Below are 17,390 nucleotides of genomic sequence, written 5' to 3'. Positions count from 1 at the left end.
GATAAGGCTTAATAGTCCCTCATCATCTATACAATGAAGCCCAAACTTTCTAGCAAGGCTTTCAAAGTCTTTCTAAAACTCAGCTCAGTCTGTCTTCTTTATCACCTCCTTCTAGAACCATTACTTTCATTTCTCTATACCATACACTGAATTAATTGATGTATCCTGAATTCTGCTACCTTCTTTGTGCCTTGACTCAAACTGTTCTCTGGCCCTGAAATTCTTCTCCTGAAATTCATTTGGCAAAGGGCTCTCTTTATCTTTCACTACTTAGCTTCGATACCACCTCTTCCTGAAGTCTTCTGAGACTGCCCCACCTGACTCCTCTGAGGCCACATAGCACTTTCATTTGCACCTCTACTACAGCATTCATCAAGATTCTGTCTTACAGTTAGCTATGTACCAGTCTGTTTTGCCCACCAGAGTGTTGAGTGTCCTGAGGGCAAACGAATAAACGCTGCAGATGATGCATCTTTGCATCTCTCATAGTGCTTAATATAGCATAATTAATAAAAGACATAAATTTTTAATGCTAGAAAGGACCTTGAAATTAATCTGGTATCCACTCCTTTTAGAGAGTCTCAACAAGACAAAGAAATTTACCCAAGGTCATAAACTAGTCGTGGCAAATATGGGATGGTTACTCAGATAATGAGCATTTTCCACTATATCATACTATCTTGCTCAGTAAAGGACTGATGAATTTAAACTTAATTTTCAAACTCTTCATGCATAGTTACCTGTCCTTCTGGATTGTTGCAAAGAGAGGGTTCAATTTCCAAAGGAGTATCTGAGCTCTGAGATTTTATACTAGGTGCTTGCTGAAAGAAAATAAGCATACCTCAAAAATTCAATTCTTGGGACTTCCCTGGTGGCTCAATGGTTAAGAATCTGCCTGCCAATGCAGGGGACACGGGTTCGAGCCCTGGTCCAGGAAGATCCCACATGTCGTGGAGCAACTTAGCCCGTGTGCCGCAACTACTGACCCTACCTTTTAGAGCCCACGAGCCACAACTACTGAAGCCTGCGTGCCTAGAGCCTATGCTCCGCAACAAGAGAAGCCACCACAGTGAGAAGCCCGCCCACCACAACAAAGAGTAGCCCCCGCTCGCCGCAATTAGAGAAAGCCCACATGCAGCAACGAAGACCCAACGCAGCCAAAATAAATTAATTAATTAATTAATTAATTTTAAAAAATTAAATTCAATTCTTGGAACTTCCCTGGTGATCCAGTGGCTAAGACTCTGCGCTCCCTATGCAGGGGTCCTGGGTTCGATCCCTGGTCAGGGAACTAGATCCCACATGCCGCAACTATGAGTTCACGTGCTGCAACTAAAGATCCTGCATGCTGCAACTAAAAGATCCCACATGCCGCAACTAAAAATTCAACATGCTGCAACTAAAGAAAAAAAAACAAAAGATCCCACATGCTGCAACAAAGACCTTATGCAGCCAAATAAATAAATAAATATTTTTTAAAATAATAAAAAATTTTTTTTAATTATTAAAAAAATTCATCTAGCCCTCTCCCTCTACTTTGGGGAGCTTGTCCAGAAATTAATAAAGCTGGTTCTTTGACTTCTAAAAAAAAAAAAATTCAATTCTTACATGGTCTCCACAATAGCAGAAGCAAGGACCATTATGTTGCATCAAAACGCAAGCTAAACTGAGGCAATTCACCAAATGAGAAATCAGTGCAAGCCTCTGGAATGTAACAAAACCAGCAAAATCATCACCTTCTCAACAACCTACCACATCCCCAGGCCTAGGCCTTGCTTCTATATCCTTTTCTTTGACTGTTTTATCTTCTTTCAGGTTCTTAGAAATAACTGGTTTGGACACTGGAGAATTAATTCCTCCTATTTTATTATTCTGAATCAAATTATGGCCAGTATCCCGGAACAAGCTAAATAAACACTTGGTCTGAAAAGAAAGAAAGAAACAAAAAAATGTAATGACTCACAGGCAAATGAAACAAACTCAACAGAAACCCACATTATTCATTAATATCATTTAGTTTTCTAGACAATTTCAATATGGTACAATCAGAGATGGATAGGAGAAGCAAAAAACAATTGTCTTGCCGTACTTGTTGAACAGATGAAACCATCACAGAAACATAGCTGCCTACCCTATTTTTTAAATTAATAAGAGAACTTTCAACCTGGCTTGATTTGGTGTCTCATAACTTATTACCAGAAAGCTTTTAAACTTTGACACATAATTTCAGATTAACTTTAAGTGATAGAATTTATTTCTGTACAAGAAATATTACCTGCCTAAATACTACTGGCCTATCAATTATAATTGAAAGAATAGTGCAAGTTTAAAGTAAACATTTGTATGGGAAAATTCAAACTATAGATAAATAACTGGAAAAGAATCTTAAAATAATTTTTAAATTAAACAACATGGATGAATCTAAATGTAATTTATGCTAAGTGAAAGAAACAAGACCAAAAAAAAAAAAACAAAAGAGGGGAGGAGTGGACAGAGGTGGGAGAGAAGGTTAACAGATGAGGATAATGGATATTTTCATTATCTTGATTGTGGTGATAGTTTCACAGATGCAAACCTACGTCAAAAGTTTTAAATTGTACACTTTACATATATGCAATTTATTATATGTCAATTATACCTCAATAAACCTGCTAAAAGACAGTCCAACAATATTAAAGAAAAATTATAAATCCTAAATATCACTCACAATCCTACCACATCTACTGTAATTGCTGTATTTCATATATTCTAAGATGCAAACTTTTTCAAATTTTAACATCTCTGGAAGAGAGAACATTACATGTAAGTGGTATTATACAATATGTAGTCATTTGTGTCTCCCTTTCATTTAGCATAATGTTTTTGAGGTTCATCCATATTATAGCATGTATCAGTAATCATCCATATTATAGCATCTATCAGTAGTTCACTTTTTTTTTCTTAATAAATTTATTCACAAAAAATAGTGAGACTGTAGCGGGTCTGGGGCTGTACATGGGCAGGGGCCTGGGGAGCTCTGTATATGGGGCTGGGAGACAAGGGAGCCTCCAGGTGGAAGGGTATTTTTTAATAAAAAAAATAATGGGAGGTACAACCACCCCCTCCCCCCTCCCCTCTCCCCGATTAAAAAGACACAAAAATAGACGTCTCTGAGGTAAATGGGGAGCCTGGGGGCTTAAGGGTGTTGAAAGGGTACTTCGTGTTTTCTACCAACACCGGTCACACACTGGAGCATTCTCCGATCCTAGCTCTTCTTCCCTGGTGAAAAGGCTGAAACTACCCCGCAGAGACACCTTGCCCCCAGCAAATCCTTTCTTGGGGATGGGCAGGAACAGGTCACAAAAAACCTAGGAGGTCGTGGAGCGATACCCACAGGCCTGGTACTTGAGACAACCTTTCAACTGGCCCACAAACAAGTCCACAATCTTGCTGTCCTCTCGCTCCAGGTAAGCTTCCCATTAGGTTGGCTCGGTCGTCACCGCTTAACTCAGGTTCTAGCAGAGCCCCTCCACGACAGGGTGGGGAGGGAGCTGGACTACTGGCCAGGACTGGTGGAGCCCGGAGGCCTCGTCAGTTGATTTCGAGGTATAGCAGCTCCATGAGGAGCTTCAGAAGCTCTTGGGCATCCTGCTGGCTGTATCCAGAGAAGGACGGAACATATTTCTGGAAGACAGCTCGGAATCCAGTAGGATTCACAGCTTCGCAGGAGTAAGGGTGCCACAGGGCACCAATCACATCTGCAAAGGCTTCAGAGTTCACTCTTTTTTAAAAACAGCTTTACTGAGATAAAATTAACATTCCATACAATTCACCCATTTAAAGTGTAGTCAAAATTCAATGATTTTGGAAAAAAAAATCTGATTTACAGGCCTAAGCAGCACCTTCCTGAGAGTGTTTTTCTGCTTGGTTGAAACACAATGAAATATTTACAGTTTTGGATATTCTCTGTTTAGGCTAGGGGTACTATAGACTGCTAGCCCATGAAGATTAAAATGGAATTCACGGGCAATATCTAACCAAGTATCAGAACGGAACAGGCCACCAACAAGAGTGAAATCAGGTTCTGTTTCAGCAGCAAGTCCAACAGAGACAAGGAAGTAAATTATTCCAGTTTTGCTCCAGGAAAAAAAAAATTCAATGATTTTGGCATATTACATTAATTGTAGTTCATTCCTTTTTTATTGCTAAATAGTATTCCCTAATATAGATATGCCACAATTTGTTTATTGATTCACCAGTTGTGGGCATTTGGACTGTTGTGAGTTTTTAGCTGTTATGAATAATGCTGCTATCAACATTCACGTACATGTCTTCATGTAAATGCAGGTTTTCAGTTCTCTTGGGTAGGTTCCTAGGAATGATTTGCTGGGTTGTATGGTAAGTTTATGTTTAACACAGATTTTCTATATAGTTGTTCTGCCAAGTATTGAGAGTGGAATATTGAAATTTCTAAATGTTACTGTCAAATTGTCTATTACCCCTTTCAGTTCTGTTGGGTTTGGCTTCATGTATTATGAGGTTCTGTTGTTAGGTGTGTATTCACTTATAATTTATACATGTATTACATGTATAAATACATGTAATACATGTATATACATGTATTATATATAATAATTTATAATTTATAAATCCTATCTTCCTGATAAATTGACCCTTTAATTATTATGACATGCCACTCTATGTCTTTAGTAATATTACTCATCTTGAAGTCTATTTTGTCTGATATATAGCCACTCAGCTCCATTATGTTTTCTGTTTGCATAGTATATCTTTTCCATCCTTTTACTTCAACTTACGTGTATCTGAACCAAAATGTATTTGTTATAGACAGCATATCATTGAATCTTGATTTTTTTATTGAAGTATTAGTTGATTTACCATATTGTGTCAGTTTCAGGTGTACAGAAAAGTGACTCAGTTATATATGTTTTTCAGATTATTTTCTATTAGAGGTTATTACAAGATATTGAAAACAATTCCCTGTGTTCTGAAGTAAATCCTTGTTGCTTATCTATTTTATGTATAGTAGTTCATGTCTGTTAATCCCATACTCCTAATTTATCCCTCCCCCCATTTCCTTTCCCCTTTGGTAACCATAAGTTATTTTCTATGTCTGTGAGTCTGTTTCTGTTTTGTATATAGATTCATTTGTATTATTTTTTAGATTCCACGTAAGTGATATATTTCTTTCTCAAATCTTGATTTTTTTAAAATCCAGTCTCATAATCTCTTTCATTGGGGTGTTTAGACTACTCACATATAATGCTATTGTTGAAATATTTACATTTATATTTGACATTTTGCTATTTCTTTTCTATTTATCTTGTCTTTTTTGTTCCTCTCTTCCTTCTTTAAGTGCCTTCTTTTAATGTTAAATATATATATATATACTTGAGTGTATGCATATGGTATATGTACACAAACACACACACACACATACTCACACACTTTTCTTAGTGGTTGTTTTAGAGATTACAATATGCATCTGAACTAATCACAATCTATTTCACACTGAGACTAACTTAATTCTGATAAAATATATAAACTTTACTGTGCTATAGCTCCATTCTATCCTCTCTCCTTTATGCTACTATTATCATATAAATTACATCTATGCATATTACAAACCCAATAATAAAACTAATGCTTTATACAATCACATCTTTCAAAGAAGTTAAGAGCAAAACTGAGAAAAAATATATTTCTAAAATCTTTTATACTTAACTTACATTTAACCATTTCTAGTGCTCATTTCTTCTTGTGGATTCAATTTATCATTTGGTCCATATTCTTTCAAGCTGAAGGACATCATTTAGTAATCCTGGCAAGACAGGTCTGTTAGCAACAGATTCTTTCAATACTTGTTTATCCATGGCTGTGTTTATTTCGCCATTTTTGGTTGATAGCGTTTTCATTCAGCAGTTTGAATCTGTGTTTCCATTGCCTTCAGGATTCCATTGTTTCAAATGAAAAATCAACTGTTAACCATGTTGGTGCTCCCCTGTGAGCGATGAATCATTTTTCTCCTGTTGAATTCACAATTTTCTTTTTCTTTCAGTAGTTCACTATAATGTGTATACTATAGACCTCCATATGCTTATCCTACCTGGAATTCTCTGAACTTCTTAGGTATGTAGATTAATGTTTTTATCAAACAGGGGACATTTTCAGACATTATTTTTTTATACATAATTTCTGCCTCTTTCTCTCTCTTTTCTCCTAGGACTCTCATTACAATATGTTGGTTGCTCTCCACCGAGATCTCCATTTCAACCAATGACATTGTCAGGCGTGGGTCCTTCACCCACTGCTCCAAATTTTGTGAGCCCTCTCTGTGGCAGCAAAATTGCTGGCCCTCACAGCCCATCCTGCCCTAGAAGAATCACCTCACTGATTAAGTTAAATTAAAGAAGAGGTAGGGGGAGGTGGTTTAGGAGCAGACCTAGGCAAGGATGCCTCAAACTCCATTGTTTTTCATGCATGAATACTTCTCAGTTTGTTGATGCCTTTGGTCAATTTCCAGAGCACTGAAATGGCATTTTGTCAATTTGTCCAGCTTTACAGTTGCTTTTAGGGGGAGAAAATTTGACAACCTCCTCACTCAGACATACCCAGAAATGCTTCCTCCCCAGTATTTTTCATATATTTTAAAAATTATGATTATATATTTTTAAAAAGTTGTGATCATAGTGGATGTAGTTTTATATACTTTTTCATTTAACAGACTATCACATGCATCCTCTGTTTTTAAAGTTTTCATGAGAATAATTTTTAATATATGCACAATATTCTCCTTCATATAGGTATAATAAAAGTAACAGGCAAAAATGTTTGTGTGTCAACTACATCCCTAGTGCTTTACATATTTTATCTCATTTAATATGTAAAACAATTTTAGGAAACAAGCAGTGTCTCCATTTTACTGATGAATAAAGTTGAGAGAAATTTAGTCACTTGCCCAAAGTCAGTAAATGGCAGCCTGTCTGGCAGCTCCAGAATGCAGTCCAGGAACTGCCTGACATCAACGCCTATAACCTTTCAATTATGATATACTGTTTCCCTCAGATTCACCAAAAATATCTTGATATGATTGATACAATAAAGTGCTTTATATTTTAGGAATAGTAGCCATCTTCTGATATGTTTTCAAATATTTCCCCCAATTTTTTAGTTACATTATAATCTGTTAATGATGGTTTCTTCTATGTATAGAAGATTTTTATTTTTTGGCAATCTAAATCTTTTATATCTTTCATTTGTTTTCAAGCACAGGAAGTCTTCCCTTATTTCATATCTTTAATTAAGAGACACTTCTATTTTTATAGACTTCACATTTAACTTATTTTAATAAACTCACTTGGAATTTATCATGATCTATGCTATATATAAAATTTTTGCTTTCTTTTTTTCATTTAACTATCTACAAAACATTAATGTTTTTTTTTAAATTTATTTATTTATTTTTGGCTGTGTTGGGTCTTCGTTTCTGTGCGAGGGCTTTCTCCAGTTGTGGCAAGCAGGGGCCACTCTTCATCGCGGTGCGCGGGCCTCTCACTGTCGCGGCCTCTCCCGTTGCGGAGCACAGGCTCCAGACGCGCAGGCTCAGCAATTGTGGCTCACGGGCTTAGTTGCTCTGCGGCATGTGGGATCTTCCCAGACCAGGGCTCAAACCCGTGTCCCCTGCATTGGCAGGCGGATTCCTAACCACTGTGCCACCAGGGAAGCCCAATGATTCTCTTTTTAATGGATGCATATTCCACCATTTTTATTTACAATAATTTACTAATCCTTTCTCTATTATTAGACATTTAATCTTAATTTTAGTTTTGCTATTATTGATCCCCAAAAGTTTTCATGAATAGGAGGGTTTTGATCCTATTAAATGATTTATTTCAGACAAATCCCTGTAAGTTTGATTTCTGATTCAAAGGATACTTATATAGAGTTTATTACTCAGTTGGTTTTCAAATAGCTCATGACTATTATTGAGAAATACTTTTCCTAATAATGATAAAATAGCAATGCGTTTTTGTTGTTATTACTGTTGTGTTTTATAAAGCCTCACTTTCTCCTAAGAAGAAAAATGATACAATTGATTTTTCACTTAAATAAATAATGTGTATTTTAACATTTTAACATCTGAAAATTGCGAGAACCATATTATAGCTCATTAATCAGTACATGTATTTAAGTTTTTGCATACTTAACACAAAAGACTTCTTTCATTATTCGGAAGATTTTCTTTCCAACTTTACTGAGGTAAAATTGAAATACAGGCTTACTCTGGAGTTATCACAGGTTTGGTTCCAGACCACCTCAATAAAGCAAATAACTGCAATAAAGCAAATAATGGTTATCTTGGTTTCCCAGTACACATAAAAGTTATGTTTACACTATACTGTAATCTATTAAGTGTACAATAGCAGTGTCTTAAAAAACAATGTACAGGGACTTCCCTGGTGGCACGGTGGTTAAGAACCCACCTGCCAATGCCAGGGACATGGGTTTGAGCCCTGGCCCGGGAAGATCCCACATGCCATGGAACAACTAAGCCCATGTACCACAACTACTGAGGCCGTGCTCTAGAGCTTGCAAGCCACAACTACTGAGCCCACGTTCCACAACTACTGAAGCCCGCGTGCCTAGAGCCTGTGCTCCACAACAAGAGAAGTCACCGCCGCAACGAACAGTAGTTCCCGCTTGCCACGACTAGAGAAAGCCGGCACGCAGCAACGAAGATTCAATGCAGCCAAAAATTAAAAAAAAAAAAAAAAAGTACAGATCTTAATTTAAAAATACTTTATTGCTAAAAAAGGCCAAAACGATTACACTAGTGACAACACAGATCCCAGATCACAATAACAAATATAACAATAATGAAAATGCTTGAAATATTGTGAGAATTAACAAAATGCGACACAGAGACACAAAGTGAGCAGATGCTGTTGGAAAAATATCACCCATAGACTTGCTCATCTCAGGGTTGCCACAAACCTTCAATTTGTAAAAAAAATGCAATATCTGTGAAAAGTAATAAAGCAAAGGGCAAAAAAATGAGGTATGCCTATATAATAAATTACATATTTAAAGTATACAATTTGATCAATTTTGACATGTGTATACACATGTGAAACCATTACTGCAATTAGAATAACCAGTATTTCCATCATCCTTAAAACTTACCTCATATTTCTTTTGTAATCCATTCTTCCCTCTATCCCTGTTCCCAAGCAACCACAGATCTGCTTTCTGCCACTACTTTCTGATAATTGTATTTCATTGGCATCATACAGTATGTACTCTCTTTTGTCTGGTTTCTTTCATTTATCATAATGCATTTGAGATTCATCCATGTTGCACATATTAATAGCTCATTCCTTTTTATTGCTGAGTAGTATTCCATTGTATGGCTATACTATATAATTTGTTTTTTTGTTCACCTATTGATGGAGATTTGGGTTGTTTCCAGTTTTTGGATTTCATTATCCTAAAGTTTTTAAGGTTCAAGGGCAGAAGACTTCAAGGCTCTATATTTAACATCCCAGTATACCAGCTGGTTCCAAATATCAATTGCAAAGCTATGTGTGCTAAAGATGTAGGTAAACACATACATAAGAATAAATTAGGATGATACCTTCTATTCAAATTTTTCTTACCTTTTCATAGACTGTGCTATCTAGGTAAGGGTAAACATGAAAAGCTCCCCGAATCCTCTTCACACCTGGATACAGCAATGGCACCATATTAACATAAGCCACACCATGAAATGAAAGCTGACCTTCATCATCAGTCTAAAGGAGTAAAAACAGACAGCTGTTAGTGCTACAGAGTAATGTAGCATAAAGTATGGAGCTCTGACTTAGCAGTTCAAAGACCTGACTTTAGGAACTAGCTGTGCTACTTGATTTGGGCCACTTACATACGACATTTTGGTTCTCTGCTCATTTATCTATTTATTTATAATTGGGTTTAAAAATACCATGATCTCTGAGATAACGTATACTAACACTGTTAATGAACAGTAAAGATAATAGTTGGATCAACACATATGCAAACTAATTAATACTATATATTCAACCAAAATGTCAATTTCACCATGTTGCTTCTTAGGAAAAAGTGAAGCTTTGCAAAAAACAGTAATAACAACAAAAGCTTAAAAGAAATCAGATTGTGGCCTTAGCTTTAGTTCACAGATTCATATGAATGAGAGGGGCCTTACAAATCATCTGGATCAGTGATGACAAGTAGGATTTAACTTATGCTTAAATTCTAAACAATTAGTGGAGGTGTTTTAGAATACTGTGTTGAGAAAGATTCTGTGTCCTTATTTGGGTTCAAAAGAAAAGAATGCTTTGATTGATCAGTAATATCTGCCATGGATGAAGAAGGTTGACTGACAGTCTGCTGTCATGTATTTGCCAACCCTAATCTCACTTAAATTCTCATTACAAAGATGAAGAATATGTCAGTAAATATATTTTAACATAATTTTTAATGGTTGTATGGCTTGCCATAGAAAACTTTTATAAGGAAAAAAATCAATTTAGTGAAAGAAAACACATTTAATTTCCACAAGGTTAAAAGTAATCTCTTTGATTTTGCTGATTATAACAATAATTAGAAATTAGATTAAAAGTCCTATCTTCATGTGATAACATTATGTTGCTTTAGAAATCTAAGGAATGTTAGCCAATGCATATTGTATATTACAAAGATACCAAAACCAGACAAAGATATCACAAGAAAAGAGAATTACAGGCCAATAACCCTGATGAGCATAAATGCCAAAATCCTCAACAAAATATTAGCAAACCGAATTCAACAATACATTAAAAGAATTGTACACCATGATCAAATGGGATTTATCTCAGGGATGCAAGGATGGGTTAATATCCACAAATCAATCAATGTGATATACCACATTAACAAACTGAAGAATAACAATCATATGATCCTCATATGATCCTCCTTTTATGCATCTATCCTCAATAGATGCATAAAAAGCATTTGACAAAATTCAACATCCATTTATGACAAAAACTCTCAACAAAGTGGGTATAGAGGGAATGTACCTCAACATAATATAGGCCCCATATATGACAAATCAAAAGCCAGCATCATACTCAAAGGTGAAAAGCTGAAAGCATTTCCTCTGAGATTGGGAACAAGACAAGGATGCCCACTCTTTTTTTTTTTTAACACATTTATTTTTATTTATTTGTTGATTTATTTATTTATTTTTGGCTGCATTGTGTCTTCGTTGCTCTGCGCTGGCTTTTCTCTAGTTGCAGCGAGTGGGGGCTACTCTTTGTTGCGGTGCGCCAGCTTCTCATTGCAGTGGCTTCTCTTGTTGCAGAGCACGGGCTCTAGGCATGTGGGCTTCAGTAGTTGTGGTACGCAGGCTCAATAGTTGTGGTTAGTGGGCTCTAGAGCACAGGTTCAGGAGTTGTGGCACACGGGCTTAGCTGCTCCATGGCATGTGGGATTTTCCCAGACCAGGGCTCGAACCCGTGTCCCCTGCATTGGCAGGCAGATTCTTAACCACTGTGCCACCAGGGAAGTCCCAAGGATGCCCACTCTTACCACTTTTATTCAACATAGTATTAGAAGTCCTAGCCACAGCAATCAGACACCAAAAAGAAATAAAAGGAAAACTGGAAAGGAGGAAGTAAAACTGTCACTGCAGACAACATGATATTATATATAGAAAATCCTAAAGACACCATCCAAAAACTACTAGAACTAATAAATGAATTCAATAAATTTGCAGGATACAAAATTAATATACAGAAATACATTGCATTTCTATATACTAACAACAAATTAGCAGAAAGAGAAATTAAGAAAACATTCCCATTTTAAAACACATCATTGGGATTTCCCTGGTGGCGCAGTGGTTAAGAATCCACCTGCCAATGCAGGGGACACAGGTTCAATCCCTGGTCCGGGAAGATCCCACATGCCGCGGAGCAACTAAGCCCATGTGCCACAACTAAAGATCCTGCATAAAGAAACTAAAACATGCTGCAATGAAGATCCCGTGTGCTGCAACTAAGACCCTGTGCAGCCTAAATAAATAAATAAATATTTTTAAAAATAATAAAAAGTTTTTGCACAGTGAAAGAAACTATGAACAAAATGCAAAGGCCACTTACTGAATGGAAAATATTTGCAAACTATATATCCAAAAAGGGGTTAATATCCAAAGAACTCATACAACATCAAAAAACCCAAACAACTTGATTTAAAAATGGGCAGAAAACCTTAATAGACATTTTTCCAAAGAAGGCGTACAGATGACCAACAGACACATGAAAAGATGCCCAACATCACTAACAATCAGGGAAATGCAAATCAAAACCACAATGAAATACCACCTCACACCTGTCAGAATGGCTACCATCAAAAGACAACAGATAAGCACTGGTGAGGATGTGGAGAAAAGGGAAGCCTCATGTACTGTTGGTAGGACTGTAAATTGGTGAGATCCTATGGAAAACACTACGGAGGTTCCACAGAAAATTAAAAATAGACCTGCCATATGATCTAGCAATTTCACGTTGGGGTATTTACCCAAAGAAAACAAAAAATGAACTTGAAAAGATATATGCACTGCAATGTTCACTGCAGCATTATTTAAAATAGATATGGAAGCAACCTAATTGTCCATCAAAAGATAAATGAAGAAGATGTGGTACGTATATATATTACTTAGCCATAAAAATTGAAATCTTGCCATTTGTCACAACATGGATAGATCTAGACAGTATTATGTTAAGTGAAATAAGTCAGAGAAAGATAAATACCACATCTTATCACTTATACGTGGAATCAAAAAAAAAAGAAAAAAACAAAACAAAAACAGGCTCATAGATAGAGAAAAATGGGTGGTTGCCGGAAGGGGTGGGAGAAACAGGTGAAGCAGATTAAGAGGTACAAACCACCAGTTATATAACAAATAAGTTACAGAGATATAATATACAGCATAAGGAATGTGGTCAATAATATTGTAATAACTTTGTATGGGGACAGATGGTTACTAGACTTATCATGGTGAACACTTCATAATGTATGTAAGTGTCAAATCATTATGTAGTACACCTGAAACTAATAATATTGTGCAACAACTATATCTCAATTTTTAAAAAAGACTTTTTGTAGGGGACATTTCTTAGGCTATTTCCCGTGGTTTTCTTCTTCAGCATGATAGGAAGCAACTGTTGGCATAGTCAGTGGGATGAACTGGAAACACAGTCATTTGGACAAATGCATTTATTTTTATCATAAACAAACAAACAAAATACCATAGAGAACTTTTCTAGGCTCATCAAAGCTGTATCTTCTCAGAATAGTAGTACATCTATGAATCCTATTACTCTCATTAGCGGGCTAAAACAATTTAAGTAGGTAAGTCTAAAATAAATTTAGAACGATGTAGTAGGTTGAACCATATTGCCAATATTTAACTACTTTTGATGTATTAAAAGGCTATTTTGGGGGCTTCCCTGGTGGCGCAGTGGTTGAGAATCTGCCTGCTAATGCAGGGGACACGGGTTCGAGCCCTGGTCTGGGAAGATCCCACATGCCACGGAGCAACTGGGCCCGTGAGCCACAATTACTGAGCCTGCGTGTCTGGAGCCTGTGCTCCGCAACAAGAGAGGCCGCGATAACGTGAGGCCCGCGCACCGCGATGAAGAGTGGACCCCACTTGCCGCAACTAGAGAAAGCCCTTGCACAGAAACGAAGACCCAACACAGCCTTAAAAATAAATAAATTAATTAATTTAAAAAAAAAAAAAAAAAAAAAAAGGCTATTTTGGGACTTCCCTGGTGGTGCAGTGATTAAGAATCTGCCTGCCAATGAAGGGGACACAGGTTCGAGTCCTGGTCTGGGAAGATCCCACATGCCACGGAGCAACTAAGCCCGAGCTCCACAACTACTGAGCCTGCGCTCTAGAGCCTGTGAGCCACAACTACTGAGCCCGCATGCCACAACTACTGAGCCTGCACTCTAGAGCCCATGCTCCCCAACAAAAGAAGCCACTGCAATGAGAAGTCCGTGCACTGCAACAAAGAGTAGCCCCCACTCGCCGCAACTAGAGAAAGCCCGCACACAGCAACGAAGACCCAATGCAGCCAAAAATAAATAAATTAAATAAATAAATTTTTAAAAAAGAAAAGAAAAGCATTAAAAAAAAGAGGCTATTTTTCATGGTTTTACCCATGGTAAAACTATAATAAAGGGCTAAAGGGAAATAGGATATCTGAGAATAAAGCCTAAATAAATTTTAGTGGACAATGGGGAACTAGTGTTATCAGTCATGCTGATTTGCCAGGAACAAGGGAGTTTCCTGGGATATGAGACTTTCAGCACTAAAACCGGGAAACTATTAAGCAAATCAGGATAAGCTGGTCACCCTAGGGAGCAGCCACACAGTTCATATTTTCCTTTGGTATCAGAATTAGAAGCAGAAAAACAGGTTGGGTCTGACCCAGCATTTCTTATATATATATTTTTAAGTAATCTAATTTACCTTTTCAAATTTAGCAGATTTTCCTTTGGGTACAGTAACCGGAGGAACCCTTGTGATCTCTACAGGCCAAAATCGGCAATCAGCAATTCGCTTCTGGAAACTGCAGATCAAAAATCAGCCCATTAGCATTACATGCAAAAATAGGGTTAGTATAATTTAGGTCAAAAGGAAGTATTCCTCTCTTAAAAAGTAATGGAATACACATATGTAAAAATTCTTATTAGGCATGTGGGCTTTTAAAACCTTCTCATAGCAATAAAATTCCAAAAATAATTATACTATACTGCTAGCAGAAGCAAATTGTATATTTTTGAGAGCAGTTTGACAACACGAATCAAAAGTCTTTAAAATGTTCATAGCCTTTGACCCACAAATTCCACTTCTAGTGATTTATTCTAAAGAAATAATCAGACAAGTATGCAAATAGTATAAAGTACATTTATTTCTACCATGAAAATAATCATAGTAGGACTTCCATTGCCAGCTCAAACACATAAAGAGCTTGGAAGCTATCATTCCTGTCCTCACAACAAGAAAAGAGCTGGTCAGGGACTTCCCTGGTAGTCCAGTGGTTAAGAATCCACCTTCCAATGCAGGTGATGAGGGTTCGACCCCTGGTCGAGGAGCTAAGATCCCACATGCCACAGGGCAACTAAGCCCGCGTGCCACAACTACTGAGCCTGTGCACTCTGGAGCCCTAGCGCCACAACTAGAGAGACTGTGCGCAGCAACTACTGAGCCCACGCACCACAACTAGAGAGAAGCCCACACGCCGCAACAAAGAGCCTGCATGCCTCAACTAAGACCCAATGGAGCCAAATAAATTAATTAATTAAAAAAAATAAAGGCATATGTAAGAAAAAAGCTAGTCAAACTGAAAATCAATGACTTTTCTTAGATCCATCTAAGAATTAAGTTCACAGGGCAAATTCCCACCTGGAAGTTTAGAGAAACAGGCAAGTACTGAGAATCACAGCTGAGATCAGCTGACAGGCATCAGAAGCCATTAGAGCCAGTAACTGGTAGAAACACTTTAATGATAATTTTGAAAGATTGTTGGAGGCTGAGCGTGAACTAACCAGAGAGTTAAAAAACTCCTGGGTGCCCAGTCTTAGGGGGTCCCCACATGTTCTTGGGTTTTAAATCAAGGAGCTCCATCAGACTCTCATGGTGAAAACAAGAGAATAGTCTTAGGCAGGGAGAAAGGAAAGGTAACCATATTAAAATATGTCCAGAGTATTCTCCATAACAAAGGCCTGCTCTGTAAGGGAAACTACTTCACCAGAGTTTTACCTGACCCCGGGAAAGGGCAATTAGACAACTCCAGTCCTATTTAGCCTTCCTGTCTCACATGAAGAGAGGAAGAAAAAAAGACTATTACACACTTATGAAGTCACAACCTATGGGCTCAAACCCATTAAAATACCGAGATTTAATCACAGGAGTATAGAACACTTCCCTTCCCCAACACCTTACCGCCACACATCAACAGGATCCAGTATAATAACAGTGAATTAGAACTGAGAATCTGCAAAACACAAACCCTATTTAGGAAAGAGCTCTTAGCAAACCCAAAGACAATAGGGAAGGAGCAAAAGGACACTGAAGCCTCTAGCATCTACAGCTACAGCAAGTGTTAAACACAGCCTACCTCCTAGCCAGGTTAACATAAAAACTCACAGTAAAAAACCTAATTACCACATTTCTTACTACCCAAAATATAATGTCCAGTTTTCAATAAAAAACTACAAGGAATGGTAAAAGGCAAGAAAAAATACAGTCTGAAGAGACAAGGCTAGCATATGAACTAGACTCAGATATGACACAGATTTTGAAATTACCAGATAGAAAATTTTAAATAACTATGATTAGTAATGTTAAGAACTCTAATGGAATAAGCAGACAAAATGCAAGAACAGATGGGTAATGTAAGCAGAGAGATGGAAATTCTAAGAAAGAATCAAAAGGAAATGTTAGAAATCAAAAACACTAAAAAAAAGGAACAATTCATTTGATGGGCTTATCAACAGACCTGACATAGCTGAGGAAAGACTCAGTGATCTTGAAGCCAGTGAGCCAATAAAAACTTCCCAAACTGAAACGGAAAGGGGAAAAAAATTTAAAAATCACAACAGCATATCTAAGAACTGTGGGACAATTACAAAAGGTATAACAGGAATACCAGAAGGTGAAGAAAGGGAGAAAGGAGCCAAAGAAATATCTGAAGTCATAATGGCTACAAATCTTACCAAATTAATGGCAGATACCACAGATCTAGGAAGCTCAGAGAACACCAAGCACAATAAATACAAAAAAAAAAAAAAGTCTACACCTAAGGTATATCATATTCAAACTGCAGAAAACCAAAGAGAAAGAAAATCTTGGAAGAAGAGAAAAAAACACCTCACCTATGGAGGAATAAGGATAAGAATTACATTGGACTTCCTTTCAGAAATCATGCAAGCAAGAAGAGAGTGGTGTGGAAACAAACCACCAACCTAGAATTCTGTATCTAGTGGAATTATCCTTCAAAGGTGAAGGAAAAATACTTTCTTAGTCAAACAAAAATGGAAGGAATTTGTGGCCAGTAGACCTGCCGTGCAAGAAATGCTAAAAGTTGGGCTTCCCTGGTGGCGCAGTTGTTAAGAATCCGCCTGCCAATGCAGGGGACATGGGTTTGAGCCCTGGTCTGGGAAGATCCCACATGCCGCAGAGCAACTAAGCCCGTGCGCCACAACTATTGAGCCCGCGTGCCACAACTACTGAAGCCCGCATGCCTAGAGCCCGTGCTCCCCAGCAAGAGAAGCCACGACAATGAGAAGCCCACACACTGCAACGAAGAGTAGCCCCCGCTCTC

At 37.4% G+C, this 17,390-nt stretch overlaps 1 protein-coding gene across 9 annotated transcripts in view; it reads right to left on the bottom strand.

Moving 5' to 3' along the window:
* The window catches only part of CFAP70 (cilia and flagella associated protein 70), an 89,617-nt gene that overhangs the window by 43,509 nt on the left and 28,718 nt on the right, over window positions 1–17,390 (bottom strand). For 6 of the 9 annotated variants that reach the window (XM_059901125.1, XM_059901126.1, XM_059901128.1 and 3 more), the window contains 5 exons: window positions 16,566–16,628; window positions 14,534–14,633; window positions 9,657–9,791; window positions 1,753–1,923; window positions 741–821 (listed from right to left, as the gene is read on the bottom strand). In XM_059901125.1, the coding sequence (XP_059757108.1) occupies window positions 741–821; window positions 1,753–1,923; window positions 9,657–9,791; window positions 14,534–14,633; window positions 16,566–16,628 (550 nt within the window). The remainder of the gene's footprint in view (window positions 1–740; window positions 822–1,752; window positions 1,924–9,656; window positions 9,792–14,533; window positions 14,634–16,565; window positions 16,629–17,390) is intronic. The other 3 variants (XM_059901132.1, XM_059901133.1, XM_059901127.1) reach the window with 2 other exon arrangements.

This window comes from Balaenoptera ricei, chromosome 16, assembly GCF_028023285.1.
Source record: "Balaenoptera ricei isolate mBalRic1 chromosome 16, mBalRic1.hap2, whole genome shotgun sequence".
In the NCBI taxonomy this organism is placed as follows: domain Eukaryota; kingdom Metazoa; phylum Chordata; class Mammalia; order Artiodactyla; family Balaenopteridae; genus Balaenoptera; species Balaenoptera ricei.
The sequence above is the reverse complement of the archived record's forward strand: the minus strand, read 5'-3'. Positions and strand labels throughout refer to the sequence as shown.